The following is a 19,664-nucleotide window of genomic DNA, read 5'->3' on the forward strand; positions in this document are numbered from 1 at the left end:
GCAGCATCTGTAATGAAGTATTTTAAATGTAGGTAGGGCCAGAGGTGGATAGTTCTTTCTGAAAAGAGGTTGTAGGAACAAGAGAAAGAAGAGTACTTGATTAGCAATCTGAAGTTTATCACTTCTTGGGAACCTGTGCATTTAAAAGTGATCCGATACTCTACTGCAATTATTCAGGTCAGAGCCAGAACAGTTCCACTGGAGTAACAGCAGGGTTTTGATTTGAGAGGAATTTTTCATTTTGTTGGAGAAGAAAGAGAGCTCCTGTAATGGGATCCAGCTTCAGCTAAGGTCTCAGTGTTCAGAGGTTTTGATCCTGGTAGAGGCCAAGCACCTTTGTTATCTTTCAGTGCACACCACAGCACTCACAGAGAGAAAGCAAAGATCTGGCAGAAGCTCCATTTGCTATTAACACCTAAGACACCACTCAGCATGTTCCAGCCCTCTGATGGCAGGCAGGATTTGGCATGCATTTCTGCTCCACCTAAAAATCACCTAGCTGGATAACGCTGTCTACAGCTTAGCTATCAATATTTGTTTGCCATCAGAAAGGCATTTTTCTGATATAATTCTTCCGAGGAATACAAAGTTCCGGAGTCAGCAATTTACCCAGGTCGGTGCTCTACAAAACCAAACATTTTCTCATTGCCAGCTGGAAAAATTTCAGCGATTTCTTTGGATATTACAAAATAATTGCATTTGCATGGAGCAGGCTTTTCCCCCTCCACCTAGACTTGAACTGCACAACATAAAGGCAGCATAAAATATTTGCTCTCTGATTCCACATAAAGAACTTCAGCTTTCTCAGGAAACCTAGAGCTCTTTGGAAGCCAAGCATTCCACAATGGTAAGTCAAAGGTTTAGATTGGTTTGGGTGTTTTTGTAATGGGGATACAGATAGGTATTTGCTTTAAAACTGCAAAAGGAGAGCATTTAAGAGAACCATCTAGTTACACATTTTAAATGTGGCTAGATTACATTTCAAACCTGTTAGATGCAAAGACAGGAAGGCACCTCTTGGAAGATTACTGCGAATTTTGCTCTTTGCATTGGAATTCTTTGCAGGAAGCTGTACAGTCTTTCCTTGCTGTTATCCTCTCCTCAGAAATGTTTGTGAAACCATTCAGAGTTTTGCAAACATTCAGGACCGTGCTTTTAAAACTTATAAATGTGAAGCACAGTCTCTAAAGTATTGTCCTTTTGCAAAGAAAAAGAGTGTGTATATTTTGTCTGTGTATTTTTTCTGTTCTTCATTTTGATCCCCCAAATTGTGTCCTGTTCCAGCTCTTCAGGCCTCCAAATGTGTTTGCAGAATCTAAATCAACAGTTAGGTAATGATAAATAGACCATCAAAGTCCTGTGGCCTGATTCTCCTGTGATTTGTGCTCACGTAATCCCAAAGGTACAGACATCAAGAAGTACCTTGGATGAGCATCTCATGAATGGCATAGGTTCTACAGAATAGGCAGCAGTTTCTATAATATATGCTCATTCATAAACAGGGGAGAAATTACCATTTGCTTCTTTCTCTCTACAGAAGAGCTTTCTGGCTTTCCTTGTTGCAGTTGGCAGCCTGGTGACCCTGGGTGATGCATACTGCTTTGTGGAACTTCAGGTTCCAGGGAGGCCCTACAGAGGTAGAAACAAGGAAGATCCTCTGACCTGATTGCTCTGTGGTAACTTGGCTCTCTGTGGAACTGCCAGGAAGGGCTCAAAATAAAAGGGAGTGGGAAGACGTTGGAAAAACACAAGCAGGGGCCTCCAGCAGCATGATGCTAAAAGCAGGGGAAAAACAAAAGTGTTCCCCCAGGCTGCGTGTGGTTGCAGCAATGTTACTGCAACTGGTGGTAGCTTGCTACTGCTATTCCAGCACATGGAGCCCATTCAGGAGTTGAAAGAGTAAAACCCAATTCCTTGTACTTTACTATTACCTGGAATTCCATTTTCAGAATAGCTGAAATATTTTTTTAACTCTTCTGTGTTTAGGTGGAGGCTTAAAGAACCTGTTCTGTTTTGCTGCTGTTTTATGCAGGCTGTATATTCAATGGAAAACTGTATCCCTTTGGACACATTGAGAGGACAGAAGATTGCTACAAATGCGACTGCCGGCAAGGTGGAATGCAATGCTGTTCCCTGTAAGTTTGAATTTTTTGGTACCATCATTTCCTGTAGGATGACCACAGCTTTCCATTGCTGGGGATAAATGGGTTTGTAAGGGCACAAGGCAGCCTTTTCTCACCCAGGTCACAGAGCTAGTGAAAACCACATACAGCTCTCAATTGTTTGCACCCTTAGCTGTGTTTGCCTTTCCTCATTTTCTGCTGACTGGGAGTGGACACAAGCCTTTCCAGGCACATCCAGTTGGTGCTTGCCTTTAATTTTTAAGGAACTTGTGAACCCCTCTTTCACTGCAGTTATTGAGAAAGTGGGGGTAGGTGACTTAAGTGAGATTTCCCTGTAGAGCTTCTGGTGATCTGAATCCCTTTCCTGAAGTGCTTTTCTCCAGTGAACATGCTAAACGAGAATGACAAAGCTCTGCTCTGAAGTATTTCTCCAGCCTTCTCCTTTCCTTCCCCTGCTTTCTCAAAAGCCTAAAATACCTTGATGATGATCTTTGTCTTTATTCAGGTGGCACAGTCCATCAGGGAGCAGCCACCACATTCTATGCAATCTGGAAATAATGAAAAATTAAACAGAAAAAGGAAAGATGCCAAGCCCATGCTTATGTCACTGCAGAGTGCTGTGCTAGAAGTGTCTTTGCATGTGCTGAGCATCCTGGAACATCTTCACAGTGCAGTGCACAGGGCATCATTTGAGGCTCTGGAAGCTGCGGCTGTGTGGTACTCTGCAAGCTCAGCTGCCCTTAGCCATAGTTTGACCTGTCTCACTCAGCAGTAGTTCAAGCTATAAACACTGATGTATTGAATCTTTTATTGCTCTCAAGCTAACATTTGCTCTCTCTTTGCCTCTGACAGCTATTTAACTCCTGTTTCTTATGACCGAAAGAACTGTAAATTTGTTTTTGACAAGAAGCGCTGTCGCTATGATATCCTGCAGAGGGACGACTCCTCACAGCCATGTTCTGCTGCTTCTCTCGTGGGCTAACCCCTGCTCCAAACCTCTCTGCATTGTGGAATTCCTCTGCTTCCTACAGATGCTTTGCCATCACAGAGAAGCACGATGACATGGGAAAATCTCATAAAAGATAGCACTTCAGTAGCTGCCTTCTGATCTCCTAAGTGTTGTAATTCAGCTTATCAGATGCATAATCAGATAGAGTTCCTCATTTCTATCAAAAGGTCATATTCATGTACTTAATATTAGTTGTTAAGACGTTGTATTTTAAGTGATTTATAGATGTTTAACTTTTAAATTAAGTAGGATTTTATTCTACTAGTTTTCTTTGTTCAACCTGTATATATTTTTTTAAATTAGAACCTTATTACCTGTAAGGTCCCAAGAGTTTCTGTAGTATCTGGGTGCCAGTTTTCTTACAGATGAAGATGATTTTCTTAGTGCAAGAAGATTTTTGATTTGCTGCAGAACCAGTAAAAGTGTGATTGAATGACCAAAGAAAGAAATCTAAAACAGGATTTGAATCTCATGAGAATATATTCTTTATGGTTCTGGGAAGAACCAGCATATTTGTGTGATTAGCACATACTTCTAGAAGTTATCTGTGGGTGGGGAAGCCCATCTTGTACTGCAAGGGCACCTCCTCCACCACTTGTGCTTGAAGCAGGATCTGAACAGCTCAGCACAAACAAGAGCTGACACTGGAGAAGAAAGAAAATGAATTATGATGGGTTTACCAGACCAAGGAAATGTAGAGCCTTGTCTCATAGGCTCCAGAGAATAAACTGTCTTCACTGAGACCCAGAAACTGCATATAAATGTTTTAAAAGACATTTTTTACTCTCAATTTGCAATTATATTGGTTTTTCTATTACCAGAGTAGATGCCAATACTGAAACTTGCTTTTTTTCCCCTTCTAAATAAAAATAATTTAGCAATGAAGCTCAGGAGTCTTTAATCTCCCTTGCTCAGAGCTGGGAAATGCTCAAGAACATTGCCACAGGTAATTTTTACTGGTTTGGGATTTTTTAGTCGTGAGATTATCCATCTGCAGGAAAACAGACTAATACATCACTCATCCTCTGTTTTGAATTTTTTATTATTTTTGCACCACCAAAAATTAATGAAATGTGTAGGGCAAAAAGAGAGAGGTACCAATTCTGTTTTCCATCCTTCACAGAAATGAGACTAAAGAAAATCTTGTTGAATTTTGGTAACTTCCTCAGAAATCCCATCAGAACTTCTTCTCCAAATGAGAAATATTTTTGTGTTGGTAAAACACTGGAGAATAAGTTTTTCCTTTTTTTATATCTACAGGTTATACCATACAAAAGCTTCTTAGAAACAACCCATTATTGTCAGAGTGAGCCCAAGTTTCAGATTCTAAAGATTTTATAGCACTCAAATTCCACCTGTTGACACCTATACGATCAGAGAATCATGGCAATACAACATATGTATTTAATCTGCTGCATATTTCACATTTTAAGGATTTCAAAAATAAAATGCCAGCTGTCATTTTGTGAAAAAAAATTACATGAAACTTGTTGCATTTTCTACCCTTTTTCAGGTGGCCATTAATTTTTGCTTTGTCAAAGAGGGGGAAAGCAATTCTCCTAGCCCCAGTTTGCTCTCAGAAAGTGATAAATTACTTTAAAGAAGTATTCCAAGACATTGTGGGGGTTTTACAGCAGAGTTTTCTGGGCTTACTTCTTCACACCACTGCATAGTGCATACTGTTAATACAAACTAAACAGCCCAAGTAGAATTCTGGTGAAACCTGCCAGAGATGCAAGTCACAAAATCTCTCATGGTGTTCTGTTCTAGTTCCTGCCCATCTCAATCAGAGAGGAAGGGTGTAGGACTAGAAATGCCAGGAAGCAGGATTTGACACATTACAGAGGAAAACAGCAAAGAAAAAAGAGAAGAGGTCCAAAAAGCCAAGATATTCGTTGGATTTGGCAGAAGAATTCTGTGGTTGCTCTCCCCATCCCAGTCTGTTCTGAGACATGCAGCAATAACTTCTAACCACGGCATTTAGTCTTCATGAACTCAGTAGTTAACAGGTTTTAAAAATGGAAAAAAGCTCATGCTCTTTAAATAGAGCTGAATTATAGTGTAGAAGGGATATACCCAAAATTAACTGAATTTCCCCAGAAACAAGTCTAAAGGATGCTGGACTAAATAACTGTTGATATGAAATTGAAGTTAAGCTTTCTTTCCTTTTGTGCACGCATGGGCAGCTTGTGTTCAAGATGAAAGAGCAGATAATTTGCTACCACCTGGAGGAACAAAGGCACACTCCCAATGCCAGTGTGGCCAGAGCAGTGTCCACTGTTGCACCATGTAAGTTCCACAAAAGCAGAGGCACTAGTGGACAGAGCTACAGCAATGCTCCAACCTGCCATCCTTCCTATAGCTAACTCCTCAAGTCACGGCTCCACAAAAAGTCTTTTTCACACATATATGGTTTTCATTTGCTTAATCAGCTGCAGGGTCAAGATAACAAGCTGTGTTTAGAATCACTGTGGTTTTTTTAATTTGTGGAACAAATTTTTCTGTCATTATTCTGGTTCACTGAAGACTTCTCAGACTTCTTTTTACTACACATCTTGAGATGGAAGGTAGGAGTGCAGGATATTTAGCTTTTCCCATGAGCTGGAGATACCTTTTTTCCTGAATCTGCCACTCCTATTCATTTTGATTTAGTGCCTCTGGACTTCTGTTCTTGCTGGTACAATATCTGTGGCCATCTCCCTCAGTTCTACCTCTCAGACTTCAGAGATGGAGGCTGCCTTGTTGCAAGCATGGCCTGCTATTTGCGATTGGACCTTTAGATCTTTTTGTCTGTCCCTTTGTCCCTTGCTTAGCACTGATCCTTCATCCTGGGATCATGATCTGACAGGATTTTCCAGGCTCGCTGAGAAATTTTCATGTGTTTTAAAAATGCATTTGCACCAAGATAAAAAAACAGGTGTTTCTCATCCCACTGAAACTGCATTGAATTAAAACTGAAATTCAGCTCAGGGATGGGGACTTGGCTACACATGGGAAAAGGCAGGTGTGTTCAGATCAAAGAAGAAATGATATTATTGTCTCAATCTTGGATCTCACATGTTGAATTGAAGTCTCAATTCAAGTTTCTGCTCTGCCATCTGTTACCTGGGACAAATTGCTCGCACTGCCTGTGTACCTTGCTATAAAATTTATACAATTCTTTAATAATTCCTGTCCTAGGAGAGATCTGAGGGCCTAGGCTTTGAGATTTGTGGATATATGACCCTCAGACTTAAGAAAAGTGTCCCCACCAAGATAAAACTTCCTTCTACTACCTTTACAATATGTTCTTGTGTAAACAGTGCACTGTATATTTTAGTGTTTGCATGTGCCTTTCCTTAACACAATTATCCTTTCTCACACACAAATGTGACAAACTTTAATAAAGTAAAACCAATGTACATTATACATTGCATTGTCAGTCTAATGTCAAGAAGAGTTTATTTGTAAAATCATGTTTACTTATGATCTGTGAGCTGAAATGCTTCATGCTTCCTCTTGTCCTTCCCCTCTCAATAGTGGTGAGAATCAACATACTGGGTTTAGTGACTAGATACACAAACTGCTGTAATGGGTCCTGCACTTACTCTCCCACACAGAAATTTCACATTCTTGATCCCTCTCAAGAATGTGAGAGTAGTACTGAAATGCTGGCCTAAGAAACAAAGTTCTTGGACTGCCTTCATTTTAGCATACCTCTTCTAGCTTTGAGCTCTCCATAGATATTAACTGGATTCTTGGGCAGTTTTAGTAACATGACTGCTCTGAAATCATGCTGTATTTCTTTCTCTGTTGGTTGCCTTGCACTAAAACACACAAGAAAAAAATGAGTTGGTCATCTTGCATTACTCGGATTATCTCTGTTGTTATCAGTGAGATGTAGCCAGAGACTCCAGCTGAAGAAGGACTAGAGTAAAATAGCAAGGTAAATCTTCAATAAAGTCTCCAAGACTTCTCTCTGCCTTAGGAAGAAAGAGGATACTCTATCCATCAGCATCAGAATAAGTGGAAAGGAGGCGCAGAAGTGGGCAGAAGTGAGCAATGATATTCTTACAATGTTTTGAGTAAGAAGTAAACCAGTTGGGAAGCCAACATAAGATTTCCACAGAAATTCTGTTCCACAGAAACAGAGTTACATCTGTTAAACAAACCTGTTCCCCACCCACGCAGGGCACCTATCATCCTGTGCATGAACAACATGAGGAAATGTGATGTTATGTGGGTCACAAATGACCCAAATAATTAATACATGAGCAGACTATCCTCATAGAGTTTGCTGCTGTAAGTATTTTCAGCACCACAGCATTTTGTTGGGTTCCTCTGAATTCACAAAAAGGCTTCTTCATTGTCCCTTAACACTGCTCAGGCTTAGGCAGGTCACTCTCTGCTGTGGCCCAAAGAAAACTGTTTGCAAGTTCCCTCCACAGCTTGCATAGCTCTTTGCATAGCTTGCACCTAGAAAACAGGGGAGGTCCTGCACTGGGAGCAGCTGGGCAGTCTGGAAGGTTGAGAAAGAAAATACACCAGCATGTTGGTCAGAAGTTTAGGTTTTTCAGAGTTGAGCAACAAGCGCATCCTTTGTCACTCAACATCAACAGACAAAGTTGTCTTTTCTTTAATTTTGGCTGTAACAAATTCCATAAGTTTCACTCCAGTACACCTGCATCACAAATTTCCATGTTACTGATTTCTGTTCACACACAGGAACTGCTGCAGGGTGCCTGAGAAGCAAAATATTGCATGCTAAGTACATAACACTCAGGAGGAAAAAAAAATTAAATAGCTCAGTAATTTTAACAGAATAAATGCAGTGCAATTTCATGGTCCTTTTATTCCAAAATATCATGGAACATTTGTTCCAGATCACCTCTGAGGACATGGAGGAGCCAATACCTCGAGCAGGAGGTATCAATGCTACTTGCCACAGTATTGTCAGCCTAGAGGAAATTGTTACTTCCCAATACCTAAAGGTTACAAAGAGCCAGCGTGAAAACCTAGGGCACATCCTTAGGCATCTCACAGGTGTTCATCAATTAGGTCAGGCAGTACTGAAGCAGGATGTGAGAAGGGATACTGTGAACTCTCTCCATCTTGACTGAACCAGTACCACAGGCAGCTTTGGCCTAGGATCAGGGTGTAATACTTCACTGTCCTACTGTGCCTTTCCCCCTCCCCTTTAACTGGGAAATGAACAGTCTGAAACACTGACAGTGTCCCAAACCACAATGCTGTTCAACTGGCTTCATACAGATTTCTGAGAGATTCAAAGGGGATATGTGGACTGTTGATTTCAATAATGAAATTCTCAGGGCTGACATGTCCACTCCACTGATGAGGAGTCAAGGGTATGGTAGTTATCCTCCATTTCAGGGCAGGGGGTAAATCAGCACTGCCGAGTCTAACTTACTATGGACAGGATGATTGTCACAGCTTTATCAAACACCTGCAAGCACTTCATCTCTTTTCTGTCACCCTGAAGAGTGATAGTCTAGTAACTGAAGAAAAACCAATTTACCCAACTTTCTGAGTTGAAAGCCAGCTGAGATGTCACTGGAAGTAGTGGTCTCACTGTGACCTGCATTGCACTAATTCTGGCCTTCTCTCATAGACTTCCTGAGCTACCTCTCAACTCTGGAGTTTGAGTAGAAGATGTGGAGTAGCCAACCCAACTTGGAGTTCTGCCTCTACTCCCAAAACCACACAAGAAGTCACCACAATTATGCAGTCAGAGTAATTAATTCAGGTATTGCAAACTGTGCAGCTCTGGTAATAAGGGATAAACTTCATCACCAAGAAGAGCAACAAAGTTTGAAATACTTGAACCTTGTAGGTGAAAGCTAAGCAAAAGGGGACCATACTGGACCTCTTTGCTATCAAATTACTGTCCTTGGAAAGTGTGTCTGCCCCTGACATATACAGCCTCTGCAGAAAAGGAACAGTTTCTCACTGCCTACAAGAATTAAAAAATGTAATGCCTATTTCTTCATAGAGGACCTGAGCATATGGATCTTCTACATGATGGAAAGCTGAAGAAGGAAGAAAATGGTTATTTAGGACCCAGGTTTTAAACCCTAGATGGTTGAAACTAAGCATGCAATTTTGTTGTGACTGACAACCATCATGTCTCTAATGGTTTTCTCAGGGCAAGTGCTAATATTCCTTCTAGGCTTCAAAACTGCTTCCTGCAATTGCCTCCCAACTCTGATGTGGCACAAAAGCCACACCTATTTCTCCTGTGTCTGTTAGAACAAACCTTTCTTCCTGTGTGTAATTGCCTTATCTTAATGCCCACCCCATGAAGTAATTTTGCAGAAACTTCATTGGTGCTAGACATGCATGGTCAGTTTGCTCAAGGGCTGTTATCACAAATTCCCTCTCTATATAAGGTCTCTGAGGAGATGAGCTTTCCATCTCCCTTCTGGAAGTCTCATAATTCTGCAAGAATGGTGAGTCCTTACATCTTGTAGTGTAAAAGACCATGGTATATTGCTATGGATTTTAAAGGAGTTTCTGTTGGATTTATCTCAGTACTTGGCACATTATGAAACTTGAAGAATGTATAAATTCTGTGTTATGAGAGCAAGAGTCAAAGAGAGGCAAAAGCAGGTAAGAACTTGGGGTGAAAAATCAGGATAATATCTGAACACTTCCGTGAACTCAAAAAAAGGTATCTTGATTTTTACTCCTTTGTCAATCTGATGCAGGTTTGTGGGCTTTAACCTCTCTTCTGCAAAATGAAACACTAAATTTGCCTCCTCTCATCTCTCAGTAGTGACTTCTTTTTATAAGTCACCAGTCGTATTCTGTCTGAAACGACACACATACAGTATGTGTATGTGATTGTTTATTCCTGGTCTACCTGGAATAAACTTTTCTTCTCTTACCCTTCAAACATTTCAAACTAATATTGAAACTTCAGCTGAATTTTCAGAAAAAAAATCTCACTAACAAAGGTCACAGAATATAGAATTACCTAGGTTGTAAGTGACACCTGCAAGTAAGGCACAGGGCCAAGACCTGAGTGTTCAACTTCAGCTGAAGTTATTTCACTTGTTCCTAATCTTTCAATATTAGGGTGAAACATTCTGTAGTTCTACAGACTGCAGTAAAGAAGTTTTTGCAACTGTGAGATTAGTGGGAAAAAGCAAATGATGACCAAGCCTATAGATAAAAAAAGGACTAGAAAATTTAATGGGTAATGCAAAGGAATAGAACACACATCTTTCACAAACAGTAGCTGGGTCTAGCAGTCAATGCTTGATCTTAACAACTTGGAAAGACAGACATTTTTCCCCCTCCCATGTGATGCTCTGCCTCTGCTTCTTCAAAATGGTTCTGTATTCCTGATAAGTGTGTTAAAGTGTCTAAACTGAAAAAGACAATTGGATTTTAATTTGAAACCACTGTGTATTTCTCTGTTATCAATCATCAAGACATCTTAATAGCTACTGAAGGATTGATATGAATTCTGTTCTCTTGTTCAGAACACCATCTTGGCCTGCCTTCTTGTTCTTGCCATCAGCGTGCCACTGTCTGATGCTTCTTGTTTCTATATTCCATTCAAGCCAGGGATATCAAATGGTGTGGTTGTAGGTAAGAACTGCCTTCAACTTGACAGACATCATCAGAATCACTGCTTGATTTGTCCATTCTGTGCAATTCATCACAATTTAGAAATAAATGGAAACAGCGGAGAGGAATCAAAGGGAAATGGGAGGGCAATGGGGTATGGAGAGCAACATAATATAATATGTTATTAAAAGACCAAGTTATCTGGGGAGCTTCACACAGACCAAATTACTAACTATCTTTTGCCAGGGAAGTAGCACAGTTTTAGTTTACTCATCTGCATGAAGTAGCAAGTCATATTTTTACCATGGAACCACATCTAGGAATCAGAGAAGGGAGAAGTGTAAGTGTGTGTTGTCAGTATAAAACAGGAAAAAGATTTACAAGTATTCAGTAAATTCCACACAATTTACTCATGTCTTGTTTCTGTATCCCAAAACAAATTCCTAAAAGCAGAATGGCTGCATCCCTTGAGTCTGTATCTGCCCTTCCTGAACACAGCTAGTCCGTCACTCTACAGATGAGTGGAGCTGCAGGAAAAAAAGTTCCCAAAAGAGAAGCATGCTATTTTTTTGACACAACAGGAGTTGATGCATGCCAATATGCAAAAACCTCCTAAGCGGTCTAAAATACAGTTTTACCTGGGAAAGCTGTTACTATTACTTGAAGAAATGAGTTAACATCGCCAAAGAAAAGAACAATTACAGATGAAGACACAACCTAGAAGCCCCACCACTCTCTCTTCTGTTTACATAAAATTCTGCTTCCCAGATCAGTTACTTAGGAGGCCTATGGTCTATTCTTTGACTGTTGAATAGGAACTTTACATCCAACATTGGCATTCTTCCTGCAGCTGAGGACTGGGAAAAGTTTTTTGACCAGATGTAGTCTTGCTTTAAAGGAAGAGTCAACAAGAGATGGTGTTAATAGGAAAGTCAAAGCCTTTTTTAATTCTGGCCAGGTCTGTGTCTAGTTGGCTTTCTGCTGGATTCTTCAAATTCCATACTTGAAGATGAACTGCACCAGGAAACCCCATGCTGTTAAGAACCTCAGGAGACAGAAAGACACAGGTCTCTCTTCTCCATGCATTAGAGTAGCACACCCTGCTCTCTTGGGGAACCCCTGTGTTTGGCAGATAGGGATGTTAATGCAAAAACCCAGAAAAGATCCCACCCATTTTGTACATCCAACAGTTAGTGCAATGGTCTGACACTGAAGGCTGCTCATACACTGCATTTTCAGGCTGCCTTGATGGGGAAGGAAAGGTCCATGAATTTGATTCCCGCTGGAGCACTGAGGACTGCAACGATTGCTCCTGTTCCAAGACTGGAATTCGCTGCTGCACTAGGTGAGTTCAGAGCAGCAGTGGGGTTTTTCCTCTGCTGCCATGATACAGCACAAACCACTTCCCTTTGCACAGGAGTTCCTGAGAAATAACAATAATCCTTCTCCCGCTCACTTCCTATGACAAAGTTATGCATTAATCCAATACCATCCTCACTGAACATGCAAGAAATTCCTCTGAAAAAAAGAGGTTGTATTTAACAAATAATTCTTGATTTAAAATAAAAAGAGAATTTAATTCTTCTCTGGGCTACAACATCAGGGAAGTTATTGATTCAAGAGAGAACACTCAGAAATTTCTATTGATCCTAGTCCAGATCTTCCCAAAGCCACACATTACCTCGCTTTCCTCTGAGAAGCAGCTCAAGGTACCTTGGCTGTAATGTCTTCCACAGTGATACCCAACCACTCATGCAATATTAGTTACATACCGTGGATGAAGAGAAAAAGCAGTGATATTGGAATAGCAAATAAGCACAACAAACATCCTTTGGGTGTAGATCAGAAAAGTTACAACTTCCCTTTTCTGCTCCAAAAGTCTCCTCAGTATAGCCTCTTCATACCAAAGGTGCAGATACCACCTGAAGTGGAAGCTGCTTATTTCTTGGTCTTATCACCTCTTTTTCTTTTCTCAATCACAGCTATATGACACCAGTCGACTATGATGAAGAGAAATGTGAAAGCATTTTCAACAAGGAGACTTGCTCTTATAAAGTAGTGGAGAAAGATGATCACTCAAAAGAATGCCCAGTCCATTCATGGGTGGGGTGACAGAAGAACGGTGGGTTGGGGGAATATTTCCTTTTATTGTTCTGATGGTTCTCTCACAAATTCAAAACCACTAAAAATGCAACTGTTAAGTGAAATCTGCTCCTAAAACACAACATACAATGAAACTGAGTATCTACTCACAAAAATCTCCCTTGGTTTCTCTGCCTTATGCTTCACCATGAATAAAGAACTGACCTGTTCCTTCCTTGAGGTCAGACATTAAAGGTGACATTTTAAAGCATCCTTGGTAGCTGCTAATCTGTGTTCTTCTCTTGTCATGTTTCAGTGCCAAGGAGCATATTCTATAATCTATGCACACCTGTATCTTAAAGCTAAAATAAAATCAAATAAAGCATTGGAAATTTATGTGACTTATTTTCTTCTTTAAGGATGAAAAGCAAAAGAATTAAAATTCCAAAAACCGTGGGAAAAAATGAAAAGCTACTTGAAAATCTTTCTGAATTCTCTGTTTTCTGTAATGTCTTACATTATTAACTTTTGTCCTCTATGGCTTCCTGGAGACCAACCTATGGATTGCAAGATCTACCAGCTACCCATAAAGTATAATTAGAGGCCTCTTCTAATGACACCATGCCTAGTACAGACTCCAGCACTTCAGGGTTGAGGCTAGAGGACTTGAAAATAATTTCTGAGAAACAGCTCCACCCTGGCGCATTGAAGTGGTAGGGTTGCTCTTTCTAATTTTCACCAAAGGAGGTGACACAGAAAGGGGAGCAGTGTGGATAGAGAGAGATGTTTTACCAGGGAAGGCAGTGATAAGTCAAGGAGTAAAGGTTTTAAAATAAAGGAGGCTACATTCAGATTAGACACAAGGGAGAAATTCTTTAATATGAGGCCAGTGAGACACTGGAACAGGTTGCTCAGAGAACTTGCAGATGCACCATCTTTGGAAGCGTTTTAGGCCAGTTTGGACAAGGCTTTGAGAAACCTGGTTTAGTGGAAGGCGTCCCCGCTCTCGGCAGGAGGGCTGGACTAGATGACCTCTAAAGGTCCCTTCCAACCCAAACCATTCTTTTGAAATCTTTCTGCCTGCAACAGACTTCGAGGTGCAGTTGTAAGGCAAGTCTACAGAGAACACCAAGTCATAAGTAAGTTGTGACCAAAGATTTACTTTCTTTTTTTAAGGCTGAGTAGACATATGCACCCAAATTCCAGAAAAACCAGCCTGAAGCAGCACTCCTACACAATCCAGAGCTATTTAATCACATTTTAAATCCATCCAAGCACCTTTCTCCACCATCTGCCAAGTCCTCTTAGATGTGGATCTACCCTGTTTGCTATGACAAAATAGGAAAGGTTCATTTCCTGCCTGACCCAAAACACCTCACAGAGCACTCTGCTCTCTTCTTGTCTGCTCCAAGTTTCAACATGGAAACAGATGATTTTACCTATTGCATCTAGTTTTGGACACCAGAAGCACAGCAGGGCTCCCTTCTGTAGCAAGGAGTCTAGCTATGGGAAGAGAACAAAACCCTCAACAAAACCCTGGAAAAACAGAAACAGAGCATACAAAACTCTGCTTTGAACTTCCCACTTTTGCCAAGTTATGTTTTGCTTTGATATTTCTCTACTTCAGCATTCACAGCTCCAGTCCCATACAAAGAATATATGCCCCAGCCTCAAAACTTTTAGATCATAACACCACTAGATTCACATAGCGGAAAGAAAATACTCACAGGAAAGTTTCCTCCACTATCCTGTCAGGTTAAAGGTTTAGGAGGCTCTGCAGAACCTTGAGGGGCAAATCCCAGCTAGAGCAGGGTAGGTTTTGTGCTCTCTTACCCCAGATTTCCCTTTCATCTCCTGAAGCTTTCCTGCACAAGGAGAGGTAGTTTTGGATACCTGGCCCTCCTCTTCCAGTAAGTGTTTTTAAGGCAAGTCTTTTAAATATTGGAAAGGTGTTCTTGTCCTAGAAATGAAATCTAGTGCTTAGCCTACCAAAGCTTTTAAATCAAACACCAGAAAACACGTATAAATCTGATGCAAGTTTTCCTATTAAACAATGCTTATCACCTGAATCTTAATAGCTTTGTACCCATTCATGTTTTGTGTCCAATAAGATTTTTGCCCTAACCTTAAAATGAAAATCCAACTTAAACAAGGAAAGCACATATCTCATTTACATTATATGCGTACCAAGGAAGCCATAGATTTTCAGTTCACATTCTGCTCTGTGCCAATTTTAAAACCTCAGATAAATTCAATTCATGAGAATTTTGCTTCTTTACTTTGCTCTTAGTTAACTCTTCTGTTGGTATGGAGGAAAGTTTGCGTTAGCACCTCTTCAAAGCCTGAAAGTTTCTTTTAGAAACTAATGTTGTGTGCATGTTTCCTTGGGTCAAGCTGTGGTTTATTTAAGGGTGAAACTGATTGGAATTGAATTGATTTGCTTTATGACAGGTATATACATGAAACTGTAGCGCACACAAGTCATATGACCAATCTAAAACACACAGCAAGCCTGGGTTACTTTAACCCAGTATTCTTCCCCATACTCAAAATTCTGTTTTCACATTTTATTTATTGCAGGAGGTCTCAAGCACTGACCCATGTTCTTTACACTGCTCCAAGGCTTCAGTGCTTTTGCACAGCCAGTCCTTCCAGTGGATCTCCACTGAGGACTGCTGATAAACTGCAGTGTGCTTTTTGTGTAATGTAAAAGCATTAGGAAGTCAATCTTGAATTCTTTGCACAGAGGGAAGTCAGTATCACCCAGCACAAGTGGTGGCCAGACTGCTGCTGCAGCACTCCTAATAAGTAGCAAACCATCTTCTCACTGAAAAAGGCCATGCCACTCAGGTAGCAGTTTTAGGGAAAATTGTAAATTTCATTTGATTTCCCAGGAGCTGCATGAGCATGAGGTGTAGGGTCCTCCTAATGACTCACTCCCCTGAGTTTAGCTAAAAATGGAGTCAGTCAGCTGTCAGAGCCAGCAGAAATATCAGTTTCCCTGATTAACTTCTCTAAAACAGATTGACACAAACCATTTTAAAGTCAGGTCAGATTTATTTTTGTGCTTTAACCCAATTTTGAGGCCCACCATAGTGTTTAGTAATTAAGCAATACATTGAGGTAGTTTTGAAAACAAGGTAAAGCAATAGACATCCAGCAGATCATGTGTAAAGCCACTGAAGTCTTCCAAAGAAATGTTTTCAATGTGGGCAAGTTGCAATTAAACTATAGAGCTGCCCCTATTCAGAGCCTTGGTGACATGGAGCCACCATCTCGCCGCCCCTCTGATTCGGGGGGGAATCACAGAGCCCGGACCCTCCAGCTCCAGGCCTCTCCTCAGAAAAGATAGGGTCCTTGTTATTGTCAAAGTCTTCCCAGGGCAGAATTGCCTCTTTGGCTGGGCTCTGAGTCCCTGTTTCAGCCAAACCACTCCATGATTTGACCAGTTTACTTTGGCACCTGCCCTGACAGATGCAGGAGCGAGACAAACAGGGAAAGAAGGTGCTGGATGTTCCTCTCATTGCTTCACAGAACTCAGGCAGGGGAGGCACATTAACTGTTGCTGTTCCCCCACAAGCCAGTAAAGGAAGTTGTTCCACCTAAGTCAGAGTGTCTAGAACTGGGCTTTGAGCACTTCCAGCACAACAGAGCCCAAGGGAGAAGGTACAGAGGGAAAGCAGCAAACTGACATAGTCACCATTTCTCGAGGTACTCAGCCTTCCCAGCCATCACCTAGGCTGAGAGAACTCATCCTTCCCTTAAAAGAGGATCTGTGCTTAACACTGCAGCCCCAGAAGACAACTTCATTTACAATTGCACAACAGAGAATCCACTCTCCTCCTTGTTTTAATCATTTGGCATGGAAAACCTTGTTTGTCTCAAGAGGAAATGTCCAAGCAGGTCAGCAAGAAGATGAACAGAGTCAGGTTCAGCCTCTTCTCTGCTCCAGATCCCACAGACAATTCACTCAATGTTTCAGGCTTCCATAAGCATTTGAGGTTTTTTATTCTCAATTCACCCAAGATGATTTTTTTTTTTTAGGGCACAGTGCACACAGAATACTTGAATACAACATGCTTCAGTTTCAGGAGGTAGTTAACAGGCACCTCTGGAAGCAATAGCCTTGGTCACACTTCAGTTTCCTATTCTATGTGTATATTTTATACATATAAATGTATTTGCCTATCTGAGAAAGAGCAAAAATTATATGAAAGTTATTAATACAGTTATTTCTCTCCAAGGAGAGAAGGATAACCAACTAATTTAGAAATAATTTAAAGTAAGAGAATAATTTGGAACCCATCATGCTCTTCAAGTCAGAATTGCTTATTACATTTTCCTGCAACTATATTCTTATTGGAGATATTATCCACTGTAACACTTATTTCTCTTCAAGACAGAGCACAAGATTTGTCAAGAATTATAGCAGGGACAGAGAAGAAGTGGCTCTGGCCTCTTGCTATACTAGACCCCAATCAATTGGTTTACCATTAAAATAAAACTAAATTCACAGTAGCATAAGAGCTTTGTTATGTTTTCACCTTGTTGCCTTTGCTAACAAGTTACTTTGAGTAGATAATTCCTGTCAAAGAGAAATTTATTTATTTAAAGACTACCAGAGAAAGAGTATTTCCTCAAAGCACTTCATTAGACACCACAACCGTTTCCTGCAGCAGAACTGCACACAGAGAGCATGATCTACCAAAATCATAAAGTTAACAGAAAACTTGACAGCTGTACTGCAAAGCTAAAAGCAAAGTACAACAGAAGCTCTTAAGTCTCTTGCTAAGTTCATGCAAATAAATAAAGAATGATTCAGCTCCTCTGTCACAACAAACAGTGGCCACCTCCTCCATAACTGTTACTTGACCCCAAATCCCTCAGGAGACCACACTTGTTCTGCCATTTCCCCTTCTGTCCCAAAACCACTTTCAGTGCAGCTTTGCTTCCTCTAGCTGTTTGTCAATCAGTGGAAGCTAACGAGTTCAGGCATAGCAATCAAGTGCCCAATTAAAGACAGGTGTGCTAAAACAGCCACACTAATGGAATTAATGCAACTCATTAGGCTGGGAATGCTCTGGCAACTTTTGAAACTTGTTATGCCTATGCTCCAATTCAGTAAAGCATTGAATTCCTGCAGCCCTAGTGTAACCACAGTGATATGTGCTAATTTTTCTGGCTGGTTCTGAGAGGCAGCCTCACATACTGTGTGTTTTAACAGTCTAATATCACAAAGACCTGGACACCTCTGGTAAGATATGTATTGAAGGAAATGTCCTCATTTTACTGTTGCAGAAACAACATTGCCTTTGGTGTCTGACTCCCACTGTGTTCGAGGCAGGACATGCATACGGTGAAATAAAACGGAACTTTTTCTTTCTTTGCCTTCCTCAGTCCTTAGCATTGCTTCTGGACTGAGACAATACACATCTCATCTCATTTTTGCTACCAAAAAGGTGCTACCTCATCATGCTGATCTGCCTCTAGTCCCCAGGCCTGGCTTTGCTTCAGCAGCTGAGAGATACATAACTACAGCTAGTTCCTGCTAAGTATGGACATAATGTGTCTTGTATAAAATAATTGAAAATATAATCAATCAGGCTGAGAACAGTGGACTTTCCACATCACTGCATGGTATGAATGACCTGTCCTGTACCTCCTCACAGCAGGTCAGTTGAACAATAGTGTCCTTTCCCTGCTGGTCCTTGATGGCCTGCCAGTTCTGGAGGCACTGCTTTCTGGTGGTCAGATTTCTCCCCTGACACCAGTGCTGATGCAGAGCAGCCACTGTATCTGCTGGAGTTTCTTCTGATTCACACCAGCACAATGGAGTTCAAGATGCCAAAGTATGCCAGTGTACAAAAGGAGCCTTTGCAAGGCTTTTTGAGGTGGCACCTTCTGATTGATGATCGGAACAGGTTAGAGCGTCCATTGGGAGCACGTTCACATCGCCTCCCTTTGCACTGACCATTGTTTCCTCACTGTATATAAACAGACACTACTCCTCATTATTATATGTGAGCAGCCCATGCAAGTATGGTAAGTTATTAGCTTTGTGTGTGTGTATGTATGTGATATTTTTACACTGGAAGTATTTCTATATTTGATTTTACTTGGAATAGTAGGACTATTCCATAACTCTGTGCTAGACCTTTGAAAAAAAACCCTAAATTATAAAAAAAATTTCTTGTTTTCTTTCTAGAAATTCTTGCTTGTTTTTTGCTTGATCCTTCTCTTCTCAAGAACTCTGTGTGTTCCTGCTCGCTGTTACCTTAGACCAGCCAGAAAATATGGTAAGAATGGCAAATATATTAAACATCCCTGAAACATTAATTTGGAGATTCAAAGGTTTTTTTCTTAGAAATGTTGGAATAGCATAACATGCTCTTTGCTGAGGAATGATCCAAACAGCTGCTTACTCAGGGAATCAACAAACCCAGAAGTATCTCTGGACTGCGAGATTCAATAATTACACTCTGTGCTGATGTACGACTGAGGTGCTTGCCTATGTGGGAAAAACTCATATACTTTTAAGTGACTTGATTAATCTGAAGGGGGCACTTGACACTAAAATCAAAGCAAAGACAGCTGTTGTTTAAATTGCATTTAGTAGTTGAAGTATAGTAAGAACTGGGGAGAAGGAAGGAATGAGAAAATAAAATCAAAACCTGTGTGTTGACTATAAGAAAGGGCAGAAATATCCTCCAGTACCCATAAGCTAAGGTGTTTTTCAGATCCATTGCTACAGCGGAATAACATGCATCTGGTATGTGGTTGCAGCACTTTATCATGCTGTGTCATACACTCATGCACACCACAGGAGCAAACACAGGGTAACTTTTGGGCAAAGCCCAGGGTTAGGCTCTTCCCTGGTG

At 40.8% G+C, this 19,664-nt stretch overlaps 1 protein-coding gene across 1 annotated transcript; it reads left to right on the forward strand.

Annotated features, from left to right (window-relative positions):
• The first annotated feature begins 2,096 nt into the window (after positions 1-2,096).
• Positions 2,097-12,816, forward strand: MSMB (microseminoprotein beta). Its single transcript, XM_071438349.1, has 4 exons — positions 2,097-2,135; positions 10,617-10,725; positions 11,944-12,049; positions 12,687-12,816. Exons 1-4 carry the CDS (start codon positions 2,097-2,099, stop codon positions 12,814-12,816), a joined length of 384 nt encoding a protein of 127 aa, XP_071294450.1.
• Positions 12,817-19,664: the final 6,848 nt, after the last annotated feature.

The sequence above is a fragment of the Agelaius tricolor genome, unplaced genomic scaffold, assembly GCF_023055355.1.
Source record: "Agelaius tricolor isolate 1412-34295 unplaced genomic scaffold, bAgeTri1.0.p SCAF_13, whole genome shotgun sequence".
NCBI lineage: Eukaryota > Metazoa > Chordata > Aves > Passeriformes > Icteridae > Agelaius > Agelaius tricolor.